At 39.1% G+C, this 21,617-nt stretch overlaps 1 protein-coding gene across 2 annotated transcripts in view; it reads left to right on the top strand.

Moving 5' to 3' along the window:
• SCAF4 (SR-related CTD associated factor 4) overlaps positions 1-21,038 on the top strand; it is a 62,341-nt gene extending 41,303 nt beyond the window's left edge. Inside the window, exons 13-20 of one of the 2 annotated variants that reach the window (XM_006053561.4) lie at positions 424-524; positions 959-1,072; positions 1,782-1,938; positions 3,014-3,171; positions 4,524-4,689; positions 4,779-4,865; positions 5,023-5,214; positions 19,725-21,038. In XM_006053561.4, the coding sequence (XP_006053623.2) occupies positions 424-524; positions 959-1,072; positions 1,782-1,938; positions 3,014-3,171; positions 4,524-4,689; positions 4,779-4,865; positions 5,023-5,214; positions 19,725-20,671 (1,922 nt within the window). In that variant the 3' untranslated portion in view covers positions 20,672-21,038. The remainder of the gene's footprint in view (positions 1-423; positions 525-958; positions 1,073-1,781; positions 1,939-3,013; positions 3,172-4,523; positions 4,690-4,778; positions 4,866-5,022; positions 5,215-19,724) is intronic. The other variant, XM_006053562.4, reaches the window with a different exon arrangement.
• Positions 21,039-21,617: the final 579 nt, after the last annotated feature.

Below are 21,617 nucleotides of genomic sequence, written 5' to 3' on the forward strand. Positions count from 1 at the left end.
ATCTGATCTGATCCTGGTTCCATTTCTGGAAGTACTACTGTAATTTTCTAGAATTTTTAAAACTTATATGGGGTTTTGGGCTTTCCAGGTGGCTCAGTGGTAAAGAATCTGCCTGTAGTTTCAGGAGACACAAGAGACCTGGGTCATGAAGATCCCCTGGAGGAGGAAATGGCAACCCACTCCAGTATTCCTGCCTGGGAAATTCCATAGACAGAGGCGCCTGGTGGGCAACAGTCCATGGGATCAAAAAGAGTCGTACGGGACTGAGCAATTGAGCCGTAGCACATATGGTGCTTTATACTTAAACTTGTGGCTATCATAATGTAACTCATGCATGTTTTCTGTAATGATTTTTTTCATTTAAAGTACAGAGCTGCTCAGTATGGAATGTGTATATTTTTATGATTATAATTTTATTTTAAGTTTGTAGTACTACACTCTGGGTGGGACAGCTGGACAAAAGGACTACTCAGCAGGATGTTGCCAGTCTTTTAGAAGAGTTTGGTCCAATTGAATCAATTAATGTGAGTATTTATTAAATTTCTTAACCACAGTAGATAGAAGTGGTTAATATTATTTTGCGAAATTAAGGACTTGAGACCTAAGTTAAAATTGGTCTAGATTTGTAGAAGATGTGGCTGGAGTTGAGGTGTTTGTTCTAAGTTTTTGTTTAGCATTTTAAGTACATTTTTTGGATAACCAAATTTAATCTAAAATCTTTTTCTAAAAATGACTTTATATAACAAAGCTTGGGGCTGTAGATTGTTGATGATCGGCAGTTGAGACTAAACTGGAGCCACCAATTTTCAAATTTTTTTAAACTCCAGTTATAGAACACAGGCTCTGGAGGGTGCAGGGGATTGGAATTGAGGTTGTTGGAACTGACTGCCTAATATTATGTCTTGTTACTTTTTGGTTTTGTTATCATGTTTTATAATATTAAAATCTTTTGGAGCAGATGATTCCTCCCAGAGGTTGTGCCTATATTGTTATGGTTCATAGGCAAGATGCTTATCGTGCCCTGCAGAAACTGAGCCGAGGGAACTACAAAGTGAACCAGAAATCCATAAAGGTACTGTTTTATCATTTATAATTCATTTTTTTAAATGTAACATATATTATGAGACTTTTAAAAACTGTAGTTTTGGACACTGGGGTATTATTACATGTGCATCTTTTTTTTAAGAGGTTATCTCCTAAGAGTCACAATTTTAAACGCTAGGTATATGGTAGAATTTTGTCTTTTTTTTTTTTTTTTTTTTTTTAAAGTTTGCCATCTCAGAACTATGAAAAATAATCACTGAAGACAGAGGGAAAGATATAGGTACATGGGTGTTCTTCCTCTGAGGGGTCAGAGTCAGTGTTTCCTTAAAGTCCCAATACCCTGTTCTACACTTGGATTTCACTGCAAAAGGATTTTGTCTAATGTTGAGTAATTCTGATGTACCCAAGACTTTTAAAAGTGTTCCCTACTTTCTTATGCCCAATCAGCCAGTCCCTGATAAAATTTTCCCTTTTCTCTTAGTTTTATGCTGTCTGAGTAGGGGTGATTGGAAGAGTGAGAAAGAAGGTCATTGACAGTCAGATTTCCTTCTAGGACAAACAAGAGTGGGATGAAAGGGTAACCAGATTCCTGGCGCCAAAGATACTTTGAGTGAGCCCCATGGATAGCCAGGCCAGATTGTTCCCTTGCTGACCAAGTCTGAGTGATTGGAGAATCATGGGAAAGTTTATGACATTCTTCTCCCTTCCTTTTTATATTTTAACAAATGTTGAACTAGATTGCCTGGGCCCTAAACAAAGGAATAAAGGCAGATTATAAGCAGTATTGGGATGTAGAACTTGGTGTTACTTATATTCCATGGGACAAAGTCAAGCCTGAAGAACTGGAGAGTTTCTGTGAAGGAGGAATGTTGGACAGTGATACACTTAATCCAGGTAAAGTAGTATTTAATTTTTTTTAATGTATTTATATCCTTGGTAGTACTATGACAAATGTTTATTCTTTGCCTTAGGAAATGTTTTTTGAGATTTTTCAAATACCCTCTATGTGGGTGCTAGTCTCTCCATTATAAACTAAGGGAACAATGGTGAATAAGACAAATGTGGCCTTTGCCCTTATGCAACTTATATTTAGTGGGAGAGATGCAGACACAAATAATTACTGATGGTGGGGTTCATTATTCATTACAATATTAAGTGGATCTTAAGTAGACTTTTTCAGTGTAAAAAACTCACAGATCAGATGAGTCTTAAACTGAACATTGTTAGTAAGATCCACTGCCTCATAATAATTTCTTTGAAAATGTTTAAATGTCCAGAGAAGCCATCAAAAGTAAGCATGTAAGATGAGGAGATGCAGTTATTTGAAGCCTGGATATTAAAAACGCCATGTTGATAGTGGAATTTTCATTGGGGAAAATGCCAGCCTGTGGGGACATGACCTGGAGAATGAGAGATAGCAGGACAAAGAGGAGCACAGGATGGCATGGCAAAATAGAGTAAATATTTCACACATTACAGAACTTCAGTCAGGAGTGCGGAGCTGGATTTGCCGCACACACCACCTCCTCCCTGCGCGTGCACAGCCCCTTCACTTACGGATAGAGCTAGGCGTTTCCCTTCAGGCAGACAGGTGTTGAAGGTCTGTGCTCTAGGTGTTCTGGGCGTCTCTGGTCCAGGATAAAAAGAATTCTGCTCCTCCCTCCCAGGGTCTTTGATCCAAAGACCTCCTCCTCCACCATTGTGGTTAAGAATAGAGACTTAAGAGCCAGATGTATCTGGGTTGAATCCCATCTCTGCCTCTGCCAAGTGTGTGTGACTTTGTTTTCCTCTCTCATAAAATGGGAATAATAATAAGTAGAACTGTTACATCTGTGTATATATGTATGTGTGTATGTAACAAAGGCTTACATTTTCAGTTTATAATTTTAAACGCAGAAATGATTTTTTTTAATGTTGATGATATTAAAATCAGAGAGCTTTCTGATTATATTTCTTTAACTCTTCATAGATTGGAAGGGAATTCCCAAGAAGCATGAAAACGAAGTTGCTCAAAATGGAGGAGCTGAAACCTCACACACAGAGCCAGTGTCACCCACACCTAAGCCTCTGCCTGTGCCTGTGCCTCCTATTCCTGTTCCCACACCGATAACAGTACCGCCTCCACAGGTAAGAGTACTTGGGGCATTGTTGAAGCTTTCAAGCATCTAAAAGATACCTTTCTAAATCTTACTGGTGATGTATGTCTAGATTCATAGTCAAAAGATGTGAGTACATAGACGTACGTATTAATTTCTTATATATTGGTATGTCAGACCTAATATTTATAAATGCTTTCAAAAACCAGAGTAAATTTCATTTTGCCTTACATCTGCCCAGATTTTTCAGTATCTTATTACCTCATAAACTTTTTGACCTGAAATGTGATTTTCCTGCTACATGTTAAGAGCTAAGTAACTAATGTGTTGGTAAGAATTAGAAGTATTTGATCCATACTTTCATGTGTGAGTCACTAGATTTTTCTTTTCTTTCAGTACCTTCTTTCCTCAGTTTCTCACATTAAAACTGAATAAGATAAATCTAAGCTATCTCAGGGCTGGGTTGCCTAGCTTCTTGATTTTTCTCAATGTTAGGAGAAAAGTACATGCTTTGGTACATTCTTAGCGGTGATATTTTATAAATGGATTCCCCAAATTGGCACTCTTTATGCAACCTTTTGGATATGACTTCCAGTGCAGGTTTCGGTGTATGTCAGCACTCACTTAAAGAAACTTGACTAATCTGTTAAGATTGATACTTTTTTTTTTTAAGCAATAACTAAAGTGTTGGGTATATATTAAATGTCAGGCATTAGCACTCAACATTTATTTATTCTCTAATCTCCATAATTATGTGAGGTTGGCACTTTTTCATCTTACAGATGAGTAAACCGAGGTCTGCAGAGTGTAGTGTAAGTCGCTTTCTCAGGGTCACAGGATGACTTAAAAGGGGGAACAGGCAGTTTGACCCCAGGAACTGTGATCTTAATCACAGTTAAGTGCAAATTACCTGGTAGCTTTTCTTAGAGTTGTATTCCTCAAACTTAATTGACCTGACCGTGATACATTTTTTAACATTAATATTCTGGCAGAACACCAGTGTAGGTGATGGTGAATCACAGTGTGGTATTTGCTTTGATAAGTATAGGGCAAACTGTGATTTCTGGAAATTCCGTGGTAGCTCAGTGGTTAGAACTCCATGCTCCCACTGCAGAGTTGCAGCTTCAATCCCTGGTGGGGGAACAAAGATCCTGCAAGCCACATGGAGCAAGCAGCCCAGAATTTTTAGAAAGGGGGAAAAGTATGTAGTTTCCATTGTTTTGGAGTGGGTACAGATTACCACTGTTATCTAATAAATGTATTCACATAATAAGCACAATTTAGAGATACTGGTTTTTTTCAGCAAGGTATTTTCTTTGTCTCTACCCACTATATGAGTGAGAGGGTGGCTAGATATGCGGCTTCATTTTCCTTTCTTTCTAGGTCCCACCACATCAGCCAGGACCTCCTGTAGTTGGTGCTCTCCAGCCACCTGCTTTCACGCCTCCTTTGGGAATTCCACCTCCAGGCTTTGGGCCTGGTGTTCCTCCTCCTCCACCTCCGCCACCGTTTTTGCGCCCAGGATTCAACCCAATGCATCTGCCACCAGGTACACTAAGTTATTTGAGAAGATACTCTCGTTTAAGAGCCTGAAATAAAGTGACACAACTTAAGTTGGCATTGTTTTTCTTATTCTAGGTTTTCTTCCCCCTGGACCCCCACCTCCTATAACTCCACCAGTATCCATTCCTCCTCCTCACACTCCACCAATAAGCATCCCAAACTGTAAGCATGTTTTTCCTTTGTGTTCACTTGTCCTCTTGGAGTTGGGAGTAGGAGGGAGAATGGACCAGTAATAGGTTCTGTAGTATGGCAAAAGCATGTTAACCAGGGTGATAATTAATTATTCAGCTTCACATGTTGATGTAATTATATTCCTTAGCTACTATCGCTGGTATAAATGAAGACACTACAAAAGACTTATCTATTGGAAATCCCATTCCAACAGTGGTGTCTGGGGCTAGAGGAAACGCCGAGTCTGGTGACAGTGTGAAAATGTATGGCTCTGCTGTGCCACCTGCTGCACCCACGAATCTGCCTACCCCTCCTGTAACCCAGCCTGTTTCACTTCTTGGTAAGTTCATTTTTTTTATCATTAGTTTTCTTTCCCCTTCCCAAGTTAGGCTTTTTAGAAACAGTGTTCATTTTGGTAAATTATTCTCTGAGGCTGTTTTCCTTGGAGGAAGACCTTTCTTTTAAACATGTGTACATGGTCTTCACCAAGTCTACCCTTAAGAGACAGCCTCAAAAATGAAATCTTATTCGTTTCTCTGTCTTGAATAAAACTTTGGATTTGCACATCTTAATTTGGTATAAAAAAGTGATCAGACTAATCTCTATGAACAGGAATTGGTACATAGTCCATGATTAACAAAACCCCAGACATCCTGGCATAATAAGATACAGACTTTTTTTTAAGCAACATAGGTTTTTTTTCTGTCTGGATGAATTTTTATATATTTAAAATTCCTGGACTTTGATAGCATTCTCTGTAGGCTGGCAAAGAGACTACCTTTGATACATTGCAATAAAATGGCTTTGTTACCTGAGTGAGAGCTGCGCAGCCCGAGGCAGTGCTTTTCCACTGACCCCTCAGTTTCTTACAAGACTTAACCTGTTGTATTCTTTACCCACAACTCAACTTCTAAGGTCCAAGGAAGTGTGGTTTAGATTGTTCACATCTTTAAGAGGCCTTACCCTTGCTTGCTTGAATTTAAATGAATATGCCATATACTTGTTTCAAGTGTTAATAACAAATTAATTATATTTGAAGTGGTATTGCTAACTATAATTAACACTTGATTCTGATAATGGGTAGTTAATTTATCCTTACTATTGTAATGTTTCAATCCTGTGAACCCATTGTATGTTTTAAAGATGTGTGTTTGTGCACAAATGTTTGTTTTCCTAATCTGAGATTTTTTAAGGAAAGAGCCCTATACTCCTGGGATATAGGGCTGTGGGACATTGGTTTGTGATGTAGGATTTTTACTTTTCACCTGCAGTTTTCAGGACTGTTGGAAATTTTACTTTGTTGCGTGTACTACATTTATAATAAAAATTAATTTGTTTTTAAATGGCATGCTGTCTTCTGCCCTCTCCAAGACTGAGGTTAGGTTAATAATAAACTTGATTTTTATTTTAGTACACAGACTGAGTAATAGTAAAAGAGGATTTATGGTTAAACTTTGTCACAAGTAGTGTACAGTAGTCATTGTAATGATGCAAAATGATTTGTCTGATGGGGAAGTTGCTTAAGAGGTCTGTGCCCTGATGGAAGGCATAGTAGAAGGAACAGTAGTAGACTGGGAGCCAGGAAACCTCAGTATCTTTGGATCTCAGTTTTGTTACAAACCCCCCCCCCCCCAATATTTGTAATAAGGTGATTATACAAGAATCATAGTGAATCTAAGTTGGGTAGAATTTTCTGATCACCCTCTTTCCTTCACCCCACACCCATGCCCTGATTATGAATTCTCATTAAAATGAAATTTCCTACTCTGGTGTCCGTAGATATTAGGTCACCTGAGACTGTTTGCTTGCATTTGTGCTTTTTTTCTGGGTTTAGTAAATTCATTAAATCAGTGAAAAGATTTCATCATCTCTAAGACTTTGAGAACCACTACTTTTGAACAACCTTCAAGAATAAATAACCCAGGGAGTTCCCCTGGTGGCCTGATGGTTAGGATTCCAGGCTTTCACTGCCGTGCCTTAGGTTCAGTCCCTGGGCTGGGAACCAAGATCCTGCAAGCCACAGGCACAGCCAAAAACAAAGAAGAATAAACAGCCTACCTTTTATTTAACATTTAGGCTTTGGAAACTCTGCCCTTAATTTCTCATCACTACTGAAATGTATAATTTAAACTCTCAACCAACATGTGAAACAAAACATATCAAAGCTAGTCAGTGCTAGAAAAATAATCAAATTTCTTAGCATTTTTTGTTATGTAACATACCTGCTTAGATGTCCATCTCTTCCTACCCACCAGACCGGAAGCTCCATGAGAGAGGAACATTTATTATGTAAGTGGATGGATGGATGCTTTTCAGTGTAGGGCTGTTTATACTTCACCTCTATGATCTTTGTCCTTAACTTTTAAAACAAAAAACTTAGGGAATAAAGGTTGTTCCAGATCTGGAAAGGTTAAATTCTGATATAGCATAAAAATAAGAACAGTTTTGTTAAAATAAGCACTTTTAAGTAAAATGCAGTAGTTTTATTTGAATCATGAAAAAAATACACTTCTGTTTCCCTTCAATTAGAAATCTTGAAAAGAGTATCCCATGAATTTTGACCTTTTATAGAAGTGAGACTTTTTAATGTATATGCAAATAAAGGAGGATTTATCCAAAAGACTGATCACAATTCCATCATTTTGATAAAGGAATATAGTAATCACATGCGGTATTGTAGTACTAAAGGATCAGTTAAGTAGGTTGGATATTGTTGATGTCAACTGCGAAACAGAAGACTAGAACTAAGATGCTTTCATGTTTTCTCTTGGTGCTCTAATGTTTTCTCTTAAGATAATAAAAACCAACATTACACTATACAGAAAATTTTAAGCCTAGGAGGTGATACTTAAACTTCAGCTTCTTCATCTGTGAGACAAGAAATAAAAATGTTAAACCAGGGTGTTGGGATGATTCAGTTGGACTAACATAAACATATATAAACAGCTGACGTGGGGCCTGTCACAGAGTAGGCACTCAGTGAATAGTGGGTGCTTATTACAGGTAAGAAATATCATAGACAATATTTAGAATAAAGAAGAGTATTTATACTTGGAAATTCTAAAATTATATTACTGTACCTATAATTTATTTTAAATTGTTCTAATTGTCAGCAGTAGAAGTAGCTTGTTTAGGGAAGTATGTATCTTGGCATGGTTGCCTCAGATATTTTTACAGTATATTAAACCAGGTGATAAGTTCACATATATAGACATTCCATCATGGCTTAGTGATAAAATGTGTATTGGTTATATAGTAGTGGCATTTCATTTAAATAGCATGATATGGTATCTGTATTTATCCTATTAGTGATACTCAAATTGTTTTCTTAAAATGAAAGGTAAATATATCCTTGAGAGTTAACTGAGTTCTTGGATCTTAATTTCTGAAATGTGGCAATGATATTTTTAAACTAGAGGGGCCAGTAAAATGTTCAACAGATCTTCCAAAATTCTGTTGTGGGCCTTGGTTATGAAGGAGGCAGTGGGGTGCTTTAAGGATGGTTTGGTTTAAAGAGTTTTCTGAATGATCAGACTTAAGTTTAGGTGTTAGTTTGGAAGTGATGACTCTCTGTTTCTGGAATTGGGCTGAGGTAGCCCACACCACCAGATTTATAGAGAACCACCTCCATCTTCTAGAGATTTTTATTGTTTTAGTAACCGATAATCTGAAAACATAAAAACTATTTGATGCACAATAATAACTCATTACTTGATTTTAAAGGAATCTGTGCTTAATACCTCACACTCCCAAGTAGCTTGCTAGAGCAGTGGTCATTTCATTAAAGTTAATAGTTCATAGTTGTTGACCATTTAGAAGAGAAGGAATATGAAAGATGATAGCAATTCAGTACATTCTCTTTACTGTATAAGTGTATGTATTTATTACTTTTCCAAATTTATGTATAACATGTATCTCTCATACGATGTACAACATATTCTTATTTAAAATTTCATTGTAATGTGAAATTTGGGTTACTTTGGTGTTCCAGACAATAAAAAAATACACAAAAAAAATGTTTGTTTGTGTTACATATCTATTGTGTTACCAGCATATCCAAAATATCTTTTCAGGGAAGAAAGTAAGATAAGTCAGACTCATTCCTATTGTGCAAAATTAAAGTCTCTTCTCTTGTCAGGTACATACGTTCATTAATTATTATTATACAGAGATTCTCCCCGGTTTTGTCACAGTGCTATAAATGATGGTGAACTTTTATAAGTAAGAATTGGGTATGTGTTAGATTGCTTCTTTTTGATAATATTTGTTACCAAAGATTTAAAGCACAAATCACAGGTCAGTGGCCTACAAGCTGAATTGCTAGACAGTAGTATGATGTATTTCGAGCTTGATTTTTCACACTTCCTTGCCTGGCGTTTGATTTTCCGAAATTTGAACACGTCAAGAATTATGTAGACCAAATTGGTTTGTAAATTAAACAGTTATATTTGCTTTTATGCCATAGCTGTGACCTTAATACTGTCTTGAAGATGAACAATTTTATTGTCAACTTCTGTAATTCCACTTCATTCTTGAACAGTGCTGGGATTAGGGGCTTCAACTCCCGTGCAGTTGAAAATCCACTTTAAATTTTATAGTTGGCCCTCAGTAACCGAGGTCCCACATCTGTAGATTCAACCAACTACATACCCTGTAGTATATATTTACTGGGAAAGCAGTCTGTGTAAGTGGGTCTGTACAGTTCAAATCTGTTTTTTAAGGGTCAACTGTGCTTTAAAATTGATATTTTAAGTTGTGATTTCACTTAGCTTTAGAGTTTTCTCCCCAGAATTTTGATTTTTTGATAATTTTTAATATTTTAAATTAGAACATTAGAGCACCAATCTAATAGTGTGAATAACATTTAAAGGAATTCTGAAGAAAATTCTCAATGTTTTTTTAATGGTAATGTCTAATTTTTAAAACACTTTGCATTTTAATTTTTTTCTTATTGTAGACTTGGTTATGATGTTGGTTATATTAAATTATAACCTAGAGGGGTCTACCAAATGTTCCTTTGTCCTATAAAAGTGTTCTTTGAAAGCTTTAAAATATTTGAATTGGTACTCTAAATATTGCGTTTTATTATTCCACTAGTGTTTTATACTTAGAAATGCTTCCAAAATACTCAACACAGTGTTTCTTTCAACTTTGTATAAAAAACATTGTTCAATGAATGATTAATAGTGATCAATCCACAACAAATACTTACTTTGGGTATGAATTTATACATGAGTATACTGTATTTTCTCAGAAGGTGAAGCACTTCAAACAAAACCTTGGGAAAGTCTTGCACAAAAACGTGAAAGGTGCTTATCACATTGTCTCCATCTCTGTCTGCACCTTCTAGGCTGCAGAACTCCAACCTAAAGAGTCTTTTTAATTTAAACCTGACAGCTTTTGGGGCCGAAGGAAGGTAGGAGGGACAGAAACTCTGGGCTCTAGATTGATTTTTGGTAGACAAGTATAATGCTATGAAGAATTGCAGGTAAGATTTTTTCCAGATAACACTGAGAATTATGGATGATCTCATTCAGTGATGGATTACCAGTATATCCCAGACTTCTTGACTCCAGTAGTACAACTCCTAACTCCAAGTCACACCTGTTATGCTTCTGTATACAAACTGAAATTCTAAAAAGCAACTATAAAAGATCTATAGGAAAATTGACCAAACCTTATTGTAGATTGTTTTGAAAAAAAAAAAAAAAAACCAAGAAGTCATTTTTAAGAGATAATGGCTTCTGGTTTTTTCATTTAAAATTAGGGTTTTCATGTCCTATGCCATGCTAAAAATAGATATACGTCTTAGTGTACTTACACTATATATTATTGAAACTCAAATTTCTTTTAAGTCTTTGCTACCATACCTTTTTTTTCTTTTTTTGGTGTAGTAATGTATAATGCAATGTAACATGTGCTCTCTCTCTCATTCTTAGAAAACTAGCTCATTTTTTTCATTCTCCCCAGCTCCCAACACAGTACCTGCTAGAAGAATCACCTGGGAGTCTCTTCAGAATAATTATGCCCTATTTGTTATTAATTGGTGAATCTAGGCAAAGGAGATACATGTTTGGGTTGTACTATTATTTCAATTTCCTGAAGGTCTGTAGTTTAAAAGAAACAAGACAGCTTTCAATGGTTCAACAACCATATATCTGTATGCCTAGAGGCTCTCAGGGCGTTGATGGGAGAGAGAAGAGTGGCTGGTATATCTTTTTCCTTGTGTGAACAGATTTCGAATTAGGTTCATGCACAGTGCCACAGTGGCATTCTTTTGGAATCAAAAAAGGTGGAACTGCAACTGGGAGCGGAAAAGGAGGTTGTGAAAGAACATTGCAGCTTTTCTCAAAATAAATTTCAGGCCTTCATAGGTAAGGAAAGAGACCACCGTGGGGAGAGACTGTTTTTGCCCCCTGAGAGGTATCTTGTCTATGAGTTTAGTTGTCAGTTTATGCCACCACCATACATTTATATGTTCAACATGTTTACTCCCAATACCTACTGTGGACCAGGCACCGTTCTGGGTACTAGAGATACCTGGATGACAAGAGAAGGCCTGTCTTCCTGGAGCTTACATTATGGCAGGGACTTAGATAAATAAGTAAACTAATAATTTCACATGAAGATATTCCTGTGAAGAGAATAAAGCAGAGAACGGGATTGGAGGAATGTCGTGTAAAGTGTACTGTTTTGAATAAAATGGCTGGAGAAGGCTTCTGAGGAGGTAATATAGAGAGGAATAATAAGAGGAAAGAGTCATGTAGATACAGAGGAAGAACATCTCATTTAGAGAAGACAGAAGGGGAGCCTGGACTGAGAACAAACTACAGAGGGCTGTAGGGCTGGAACAAGGTGAACATAAGAGCAGCCGTGATGAGTTCAGAGCTAGTGACCAAGGGTCAGTCAGGAGTGCAACAGGAAGTGTAGGTTTGAACACTGTTGTGAACTAGTTTCCATTTTTCAAAGGATTGTATATGGCAGTTCTGGAGAAAGCAAACTGCAAGAGTTGGTAAGAGTGGAATGAGGGGACTATTTTGGATGAAGATAGAGCCTTCAAAGTGACTCTCCTAACTTACATACGTGAGAGAAGAGCCAAGAATGACTATGTTTTGTTGTTTGGTTTTTTTTTAACCTGAGCATTTGGTAGTGTAATCGCCATTCCTGAAATGGGAAAATCTCAAAGAGGCGTGGGTTTAGGGTGAGGATGTCAAGTTAAATATGTTGGATTTTGACATTTAGGTGCAGATGTCAGCTAAACAACTGGTAAAGATAAGTTCTGGTGTTGTCAGCAAATATAAACGACATTTACAGCCACCAGTTGTGAAATTACCTAGGGAGGGGATGTAGTGCGAGGGATGAGCCCAGGAATACTGCAGCATTTAGCAGTTGAAAATACAGTATGGAGAACTAAGAGTTTGTGTGTATCAATCATTTAAGCCTTACAATTCTTTGAAGTTGACACAGTTATCCCCATTTTGTAGATAGAGCGTAAGAGGCATAAAGAGATGAAATAACCTGCCCAAGGTCACAGCTCCAAGTGGCAGTGCCTAGAATTCAAGGTACCCTCGTTCCAACACCCATGCTTTTAGCCACTGTCCTGTGCTGTTCCATCCAGCAAAGGCACAGCCAGGGAGCTAGGAAACAGTAGAGGGAGGTACTCTGGAAGCTGAGTAAAGGAAAGTTCCTAGGGAGGAGGGAGACTGCAACCGTCACAGGCCATTGTTGGGTCAAAGAGGAGTGCTGAGACTTGCCAACTGGATTTAGCAAAACGAAAGCTTCTGGGTGACTTTGGGAAATGTGGTTTTATTGGAGTGATGGGTTCAAAAGCCTGTATAAGTGTGTGTGTGTGTGTGTGTGTGTATATATATATATATAGGAGAGAAGGAGAGATGAGGCAATGGTACAGTGATTCTGGACATCCTACTCTGAGGAGATGTGCCATATGGGGGAACATTAAAATGGGGGTGAGAGCTGAAGGGAAATCCACAGTGAGGGAGGGATTTTTTGTTTTTATTTCTAAAAGATAGACAAAACTCCAGCATGTTATTACTGGAAAACCCGGGACGGGAAATTTTTGATGCAGCAAAAAAGAGAGATTTGCTAGGTTGATATTCTTAGGTAGATGAGAGGGGAGCCTAGGTTTGGGGTTTGAGTGTGGGGCTTCATTTAGCCTTTGGAACACATGTTCCAAACAGATGTTCACAGACGGAAGGAGCAATACGGATACAGGTGCAGGTAAAGGGTAGGTTTGGTGGTGGGTGGGTGGATGAAAAAGTCTTTCTAAATGCCTTCTTTTAATGCTATATCAACTAGGATAAATAAAACTTATTTCCATTTAACATTACTTGGTAATGAAATGAAGTACTTTGGATGGGCCTTGAAAAGATACGCTAAGTGGAAGAATCTAGTCACAGAGGGTCATGTATTGTATGATTCCACTTACATGAAATGTCCAGAATAGCCAAGTCCATAGAGACAGGAAATGGGATGTATGGTTGCCTGGAGGTTGGGGGGAAATGGGGAATGGTAGTTAATGAATACAGGGTTTCTTTTTGAGATGATAAAAATTGTTCTAAAATTTATTTTGATGGTTGCCCAACTCTGAATATATTTAAAAACATTGAACTACACCCTTTACATGGGTGAATTGTAGGCTATATGAATTTTACCTCTCAAAAGCTATATAAAACCAACCAGGTAAGGGCAGACAATTAAGGAAAAATGAACATTTGAAACAGATACCTAGAAGCATATGAATGTGAATTGACTCACGAAATTAGAATTGGTGGCCAGGATTAAGGGAGAATTTGTGGTTGTAGTTACAAATAAAATGAGGCCAGTCAGCATGTTGGGGGTGGTGCCCAGCCATATTCAGGTGCAGATTAGGTAGAAGAGTTGCATTTAAAACCAATTTCTGAGCAGCATGGTGAGGGAGAACCATGGACTCCCAAGACAGGTAAGGAGGAAAGGAAAGACGTTGCGGGCATGGGGAACATGATCCTAGTGGGATTGACGGTTGTTTGGGGCACTTGAAAAGGAGAATTTTGAAGTAACGAAGTTGCTTCTGATGAAAAGTCCAGGACTTCCCAGAGGTATTGGCTGTGGTAGAATGAAAGACAAGATGATTGGTGGAGAAGAGGCAGAAGAACCATCCTTTCTGCTGATTGGCCTTTTCAGATGTTCCCTCTGCCCTTCCTCCCCTTGCTTTCCCCCCTTTCCTTCTTCACATAGCAGATCCTTGTTTTAAAAAAAAAAATCCAACTTAAATTTACATCATCTGTGAAAGAATACAACTAACACATTCAGCTGGTCTCTGCCACAGTAAATAAGTCAAGCCTTATTCTGAGATTTCAAGGTCCACACTGGTCCCCAACCATACCAACCTTCCCCTCCCACACCACACCTTTAGCCTTTTAACATACTTGTTTCTTATTTCCCATGATCACCAACATCTTTGCTATAGAAAGCAGTGGCATCTCTCTAATCTTGATACTTGTTTTTTAGTTGTGGAACAGTTGAGGGCTTTTTGACTCATAGGAAATAGCCTTGGCTATTTAAACTCCAATGAGTTTCTTCCCCAGTGGCTTGGACGGTAAAGAATCCACCTGCAATGCAGGAGACCCAAGTTTGATCTCTGGGTCAGGAGGACCCCCTGGAGGAGGGTATGGCAACCCACTCCAGTATTCTTGCCTGGAGAATTCCATGGACAGGAGAGCCTGGCGGGCTACAATTCATGGGGTCGCAAAGAGTCCAACATGACTGAAGTGACTTAGCGCACACACACGAGTTTCTTCTTCTCCTTGAATTTAAATAATTTGTCTGCCTTAAAATCTTGCTGTATTAGAAAATTTGGAGTTTTCTATCTACTGTGCTGTTTCCCCAGGTCTGAATTCCTCCCTTTTTTGTTTCATCCATATTCTGGATAAGTTAACACCATGACTCTTAATCTTCTGAGCTCTATACATTTAATCAATCTCTTGAGCATATTTCCATCAGGTGTAGCCCAGGCCTCTCCAACCCTCAGTGTTACCATGTGAAGTTTGTCGTCTCTCTCCAAAAATTGCTTCTGTTATTAAATTTCTGCATTGCACAGATGCCTCCATCCTCTCATTCAAAGCAGAGAGCTGTGTTCCTCCAGCTCTTGGATTCTTCCGGTCCTGCTGTTGAAAAGCTTAAATGTTCCTCCTTCTCTAGCACCTCTTTCAGTTGTCTCTCACCTCTGTCCCCTGGATTCTTGAAATAAGAGCCTCACTACTCTCTAGTATCCTCCCTCCTCCCCCTTCTTGCTTTCCTCAGGAAGAGGGATTTTCCAAAAACGAACATAGGACCATCCCTGCTAAAAATCCCTGTGAGGTTTTCCCACCTCTCTAGATCAGTCCAAGTTCCTTATCACGCATGGAAGACCTGGATGCCCCGGCCTACCTTGTTCAGCCTCACACATCTCATCTTTTTTTCTTTTTCTAATTTTTAATTGATAGCGATTTATATTTGTACAGATTCTAGCTGCTTCAATAATAAACCTCACCTCGATTTTCATTCAAAAGACATTCTGCTGCAATAACAGCACACTTTACTGCTTCAGCTTGCTAATAGGCCTTTTCAGCAGCGCCATCCTCTTGATCGTAACATCCTTCCTTCCTAATGTTGGCCTGAATGTTTTTCTCTTCTGCTGACACCTAATTCAGACATCTCATGGGACTCCTGCTCATTTTCACACACACCAACTTGTATCAGTTTTACTTTTGTCACCATCCTAGTGTGTGCCATCTCTTAGAGCAATTAACATTTGTTTCTACTAGGCTGTATTCTGTTTGAAGGAAAAGATGATTATTTTTAGTCCTTATATCCCCAGCACATGCTTCCCTGGTGGCTCAGTGTTAAAGAATCCACCTGCCAATGCATGTTTGATCCCTGAGTTGGAAAATTCCCCTGGAGAACGAAATGGCAACCCACTCCAGTTTTCTTGCCTGAGAAATCCCATGGACAGAGGAGCCTGGCAGGCAACAGTCCACAGGGTAGACACAGGTTGGGACACAGCCACTAAAGAACAACATCCCCAGCACAGTAAATGTGGTAACAATGTAAAAAAAGCTTCGATGTTCAACATACGTATGGGTGAATTTTTTTTTTTTTTTGAAGTTTGTAACTCTGGAAAACTTGTCCATGGTATATTGCACATCAAACTTTGAAATAAAATGAATAATTACGTTGAATGTCCTTTAGACCTGGGGAACTCACTACATATCCACTGGTGTGTGTGTAACATCAGCTTTCCTAATGAAAATGAAATTCACCTGTTATCCCTACCAGGAACTTATACCACCTGATATATTTTTTTAATCAAATGTAACTTTAATTAAAAGAAGTACTTTTTTGTTCACTGCAGAACAACAACAGATGAGCAAAAAAATCAGTAATTCTACCACTTGTGTATTTTGAAGGCCAACATTTGAAACTATGGAAATACTGTCAGAGGAGTCTGTACTTTGTTGGCCCATAAAGGGTTAAAGGGAAATCAGCTTATTTATGAAAGAGAAAAATTATTTGAGTGTATAATATTTTAAGTAAACCCCAAATATCCACATGTGTTAGATAGATAAATTAGGCAATGGGCTTTTTTCTTTATAAAAATACGCTTTGGGGAATTCCCTGGTGGTCCAGATGTTAGGACCCTGCATTCACTGCCATGGGCTCTGGTTCAATACCTTGTTGGGGAACTAAGATCCCAAAAGCTTTATGTCGTGGCCAAAAATTAAAAATAAATTAAAAAAAAATTTGTTTGTAAGAGGTTTCATTATATGGGACTTCCCTGGTGGTCCAGTGGCTGAGACTTCACTCTCCCAGTGCAGGGGCTTGGGGTTCAGTCCCTGGCCAGGGTACTAGATCCCACATGCCACAACTAAAGATCCGGTTTGACAAGATAAATATTTATTTTTATATATATATATATATATATATGCATGCATGTAGTGTAAAAGTTAACCCTGTTAAGTCAGTCTGTATGTACCCTCAGATGCATGTTACAAAGAACTTAGAAATGCGTTCCTAGAGATGGGTTTACCAAGAATCATTGCCCATTTGATCTCTGTACAAAGATAGAGGTTGGCTTTTGGCAGCTGTCAAATTGGTAGTTGAGGAAGCCATCAGTATTCCCATTGTCCTGCAAAGGTCTGTTTCCTCTTAAAGATTCATCTGAACTTAATTCTTTTGTTATAAGATACTTTTAATCCCTTCCCCATCCCTGTAGTGTAATTTAAAACTTGCTATTGGCCCCTTGAGCTTATAGTTAGGTACTAGAATGTGCCACACCAAGTCTTTTAACAGAGTAAACATTTATCATTTTTATCCTTGAGTAAAAGCTGGTGGGAAATGAAAATTTTATTTAGGTGCTTCTGTATATGATAAACTATTGAAAGAGACTGTACATGGGTACATACACTTTATGTTGCTTGTTTTGAGTTAAAGTCCACAAGTGTTGGTACTGTATGATTTCTTTAAAAAGTGGGAGCAAGGAAATAACCTTAGATGCCGGGTTGTCTCACTATATGGTCCAGTCTCAGTAAATGTACAGTAAGTGACATCAAGAAAGTTTGCTGTGAATTGCATATCATTCTGAGGTAGAGTATAAGTTCTGTATTATGCTCACTGTCTGGGATTTTCTTAAGAGTGTGAAGAGTCTATGAAGGGCTGAGGTCTTTGCCTCATTCATCCAGTTCATCATTTGTGGGTTTTCATTATGGTAATTAACATTTTCTTAGGCCTGGTATATGGAAGCTTAATTTCTTTCAATTACCAAACTGCTTGACTCTAAACTGTGGTGGATATTGGGGGACCAGGAGAGGCTAATAAAATCTTAATGATCAGAAAAACAAAACATAGTGTTTTTGCAAAGTGAAATACTTAGTGTTAAGACATTTACCATCTGTCAGAATAGATGTGTAGAATAATAACTGCAGCACTTAGCGATGTGCCAAGCTCTTAGCTCATGCTTAAGTGTTTTATCCCATTTAATATCAGCAAAAAGCAGGTATTATTATCTGTATTTCTGAGGCATGTGTCCAGGGTCACTCCTGTGTGAGGTTTTTTTCACCAAATGTTTCTCTTTAAGCATTTAAAAGAAGGTGCTCTAAGTAAAGTGATAAGAGTTATAACTTCATGTTAAGAGTTATAACTGATACACGTACATTTTCAGTCCACTCTTTTTAGTTCCTAAGTCTGACAGAGTAGTATTGGACCATATGTTCGGAGGAGCAAAAACTGAAGTAGAAATTCTTGTCTTCCATATTAGTAATAATTGTGTATACAGAAAATCTATTGTTAGGATTTAGTAGGACTTCCTTAAATGTTTGCTAAAGTGAGTGGGAGGAAGTGATTGAAACTGTAAACATAAAATAACATGATGTTGGGGATGGGGGAAAGATGCAAAAGTATTGGGTTTGCTTTCAGGTTATTTTTCTGTCAGTGTTGCACAAGCATTTCTCTCACCATTGCCACCTGATAGTCATAACCTACAGCTTGCCAAAGACATCTCTGCAGTATGTGAGTAGACAGCACCTTCTGATAATACCTGAACGTTTTCCTTTTTAGAGTAACTTGTTGTATTGTTAATATTTGCAGAGAAATGAGAGAGGTGATGATACCTGTTACTTAATTAAGTTGTGAAACAAATCCTCTTTTTCTGTATCATACATGATGGGTTGAATTTGACTGTTACACTAAAGCATAAGTAAAATGCCTCCTGTAAGTAGGAAATAAGACCAGTAGTCATTGTCACTTTCAGCAGCACTAACTTTTATCAGTCTTGCCATCTTCGGGAAAATGAATAGAAGGTGAATAGCTGAGCACTCAGCATAGTTCAGCAGTCATTTTGGCATAGCAGTTCAGATGTTATGCTGTGCTTTAAAAAGAGACTTGTGAAAACAAACTCACCGTTCTTGTGTTGATCTTTGTTTTACAAGCATTAGTGTTTTCAATCCATGGGTTGGGAAGATCCCCTGGAGAAGAAAAAGGGCAACGCATTCCAGTTGACAGAGTCTGCCTGCAGTGCACAAGGCCAGGGTTCAATTCCGGGGTCCGGGAGATCCCCTGGAGAAGGATATGGCAACCCACTCCAGTATTCTTGACTGGAAAATCCCATGGACAGAGGAGCCTGGCGGGCTATACAGTTCAGTTAACATTATAATACTGGACCACCACCAGTATTCTTGCCTGAAAAATTCTAAGAGGAGCCTGGCAGGCTATAGTCCATGGGGTCACAAAGCGGCTGAGCAACTGAGCACATGACTGCACGTTAACTACGTAAAGCATTTTAGTGTCATAGACTCAAAGAAACCTCCCTCTTCACTGGATTTTCTAGGTCATTGACCCCATTTTTTTCTAATAGAAAGTCAAAGTAAGACTTAGAGTAAAAAATTTCTAAGAGTACACCTGAAATAAGTTTCAGTTGGCTCAGCTAGTTCATTTCTTTATCTCATTAGGACATAGTACATTGTGTTTCTCAAGTATTTTGAGTGGTAAAACAGCTGCTAATCAGGGCTGTGCGGAAGGATGTTTAGATATACTTTTTCCAAAATGTGGTATATTAGTCTCCTTATGTGACATATTTGGACCTCTACCTGTATTAGGTAGGTGTGTGTACATAACTGTATAATGTATCTTTAGGACTGCTTGCCGTGGATTGTTGCTGGGACTTCACATTGAGTTTCTCCTGGGTAGACTGGCAAACAGTATGACATTGGAAGATTGTGAATTTCATTTTGCTCCAAGCACCACAGGAAACAGCTGAAAATAGAATATGCCGTCTTCTGTGTTGCTTTATTTACAGTCTCATTTTTATTGCCTCATTAGGTACACAAGGAGTTGCACCAGGTCCCGTCATTGGGCTCCAGGCCCCATCCACTGGTCTTCTCGGTGCCCGACCTGGCCTGATCCCACTCCAGCGCCCGCCGGGAATGCCTCCACCTCACTTACAGCGGTTTCCCTTGATGCCACCTCGGCCCATGCCTCCACACATGATGCACCGAGGTCCACCACCAGGCCCGGGGGGCTTCGGAATGCCTCCGCCTCATGGAATGAAAGGCCCATTCCCACCCCACGGCCCCTTCGTCAGGCCTGGCGGGATGCCAGGGCTCGGGGGCCCGGGGCCGGGCCCGGGGGGTCCTGAGGACCGAGACGGAAGGCAGCCGCCGCCGCCGCAGCAGCAGCAGCAGCAGCAGCAGCCACCTGCACAGCCGCCGCCGCAGCAGCCGCCGCCAGCCCAGCAGCCGCCGCCGGCTCAGCAGCAGCCACAGCCGTTCAGAAATGACAGCAGGCAGCAGCAGTTCAATTCAGGTAGAGACCAAGAAAGGTTTGGAAGAAGATCCTTTGGAAATAGGGTGGAGAATGACCGGGAACGGTACGGGAACCGTAACGATGATCGAGAGAATAGTAACCGTGAGAGGAGAGAGTGGGGAAGGAGGAGCCCCGACCGGGACAGGCACAGAGACTTGGAAGACAGGAATAGACGTTCTAGCGGGCATCGAGACAGAGAGAGAGATTCTAGAGATAGAGAGTCTCGTAGAGAGAAGGAAGAAAACCGAGGCAAGGAGAAGCCCGAGGTGGCAGACAGGGCAGGCAGTAACAAGACCGTGGAACCTCCCATTAGCCAAGCGGGAAACGTAGACACTGTTTCAGAACTTCCTAAGGGGGAGCCTGGGCCTGCAGTCGCAAAGCCTTCTGAAGAGTTACCTGCTGAGGCTACCTCATCCGTCAACCCCGAGAAGGACCCCGGCTCAGCAGCAGAGGCTCCTCGTTAAGAGAGACTGGGATCTGTCGGATATGACAGCAACACAGGAGGGTAGGGCTTGGGGTGTACAGATGCTGTATTATACCTGCTCCCGCTATGTTCCAGCCCCGCAGTAGTTGGTGGGAGCTGTAAGCAATTTGATTGCTTCCCTTCTATTTAAAAATAGCCACAAAATAACAACAAAAAAATACTGAAAATATGAATAAATATTACCCTTTTTGCTGTAACTTTTTAAAAGTTTTGACTTTAAAAAGTTTACAAATCGTAATTAGAAGTGCTCTCTATTTTTTTTTTTTTTTAATTTAAGACAAGGTAACGGTGAAAGCTCCTCAAAAAACAATAGGGATGTTTTTAATAAACTCTATTTTCGTAACAAACTTTAATGTGTGCTATTCTTCCTACACTGCATTAAGGTGGAAAAGGACTGTTCATCGAAGTTTGAGCGGTTAATGCTGTATTAGTCTAAATTAGACGTGTTGATTTGATGGAAACAGACATCTTTATGTAGTTATTTTCAAACACTTCATCTGTAATATTTTTGATTTTTAGCATTTCAATCTTAAGGCAAAAGTTAGTGGTTTTAATGTTAACTGAAAAGCTTGAGTTTTGGGATTCAATCAAGGTGTTCTCCTCCTCCCCACCCGCCACCCATTGGCTTTGTGGTAAATGTTGCCCTAAATAATTGGTAAAAGAAATTCTTTGCTAAGGGAACATTGGACCCCAACATTGCCAATTGTACTATAAATTATTGCCTGGGTGTTACTTCTTTAGAAAGCTGGTTGTCTTTCTTACCATCCCATTAAATTTTTCAAAAAGGTGAAAGAAAATCAAGGTTAGTGTCTGCAGCTTTAAAAGCTTTTTGTCTCATCTGTTTAAGAACTTAAATGCAGCCCCCACTGTTTCTATAACCCTTGCCTGTTGCCTGTCTTTTCCCCTGCTGAGCAGAGGTAAACTGA

Source organism: Bubalus bubalis, chromosome 1, assembly GCF_019923935.1.
Source record: "Bubalus bubalis isolate 160015118507 breed Murrah chromosome 1, NDDB_SH_1, whole genome shotgun sequence".
Classification (NCBI taxonomy): domain Eukaryota; kingdom Metazoa; phylum Chordata; class Mammalia; order Artiodactyla; family Bovidae; genus Bubalus; species Bubalus bubalis.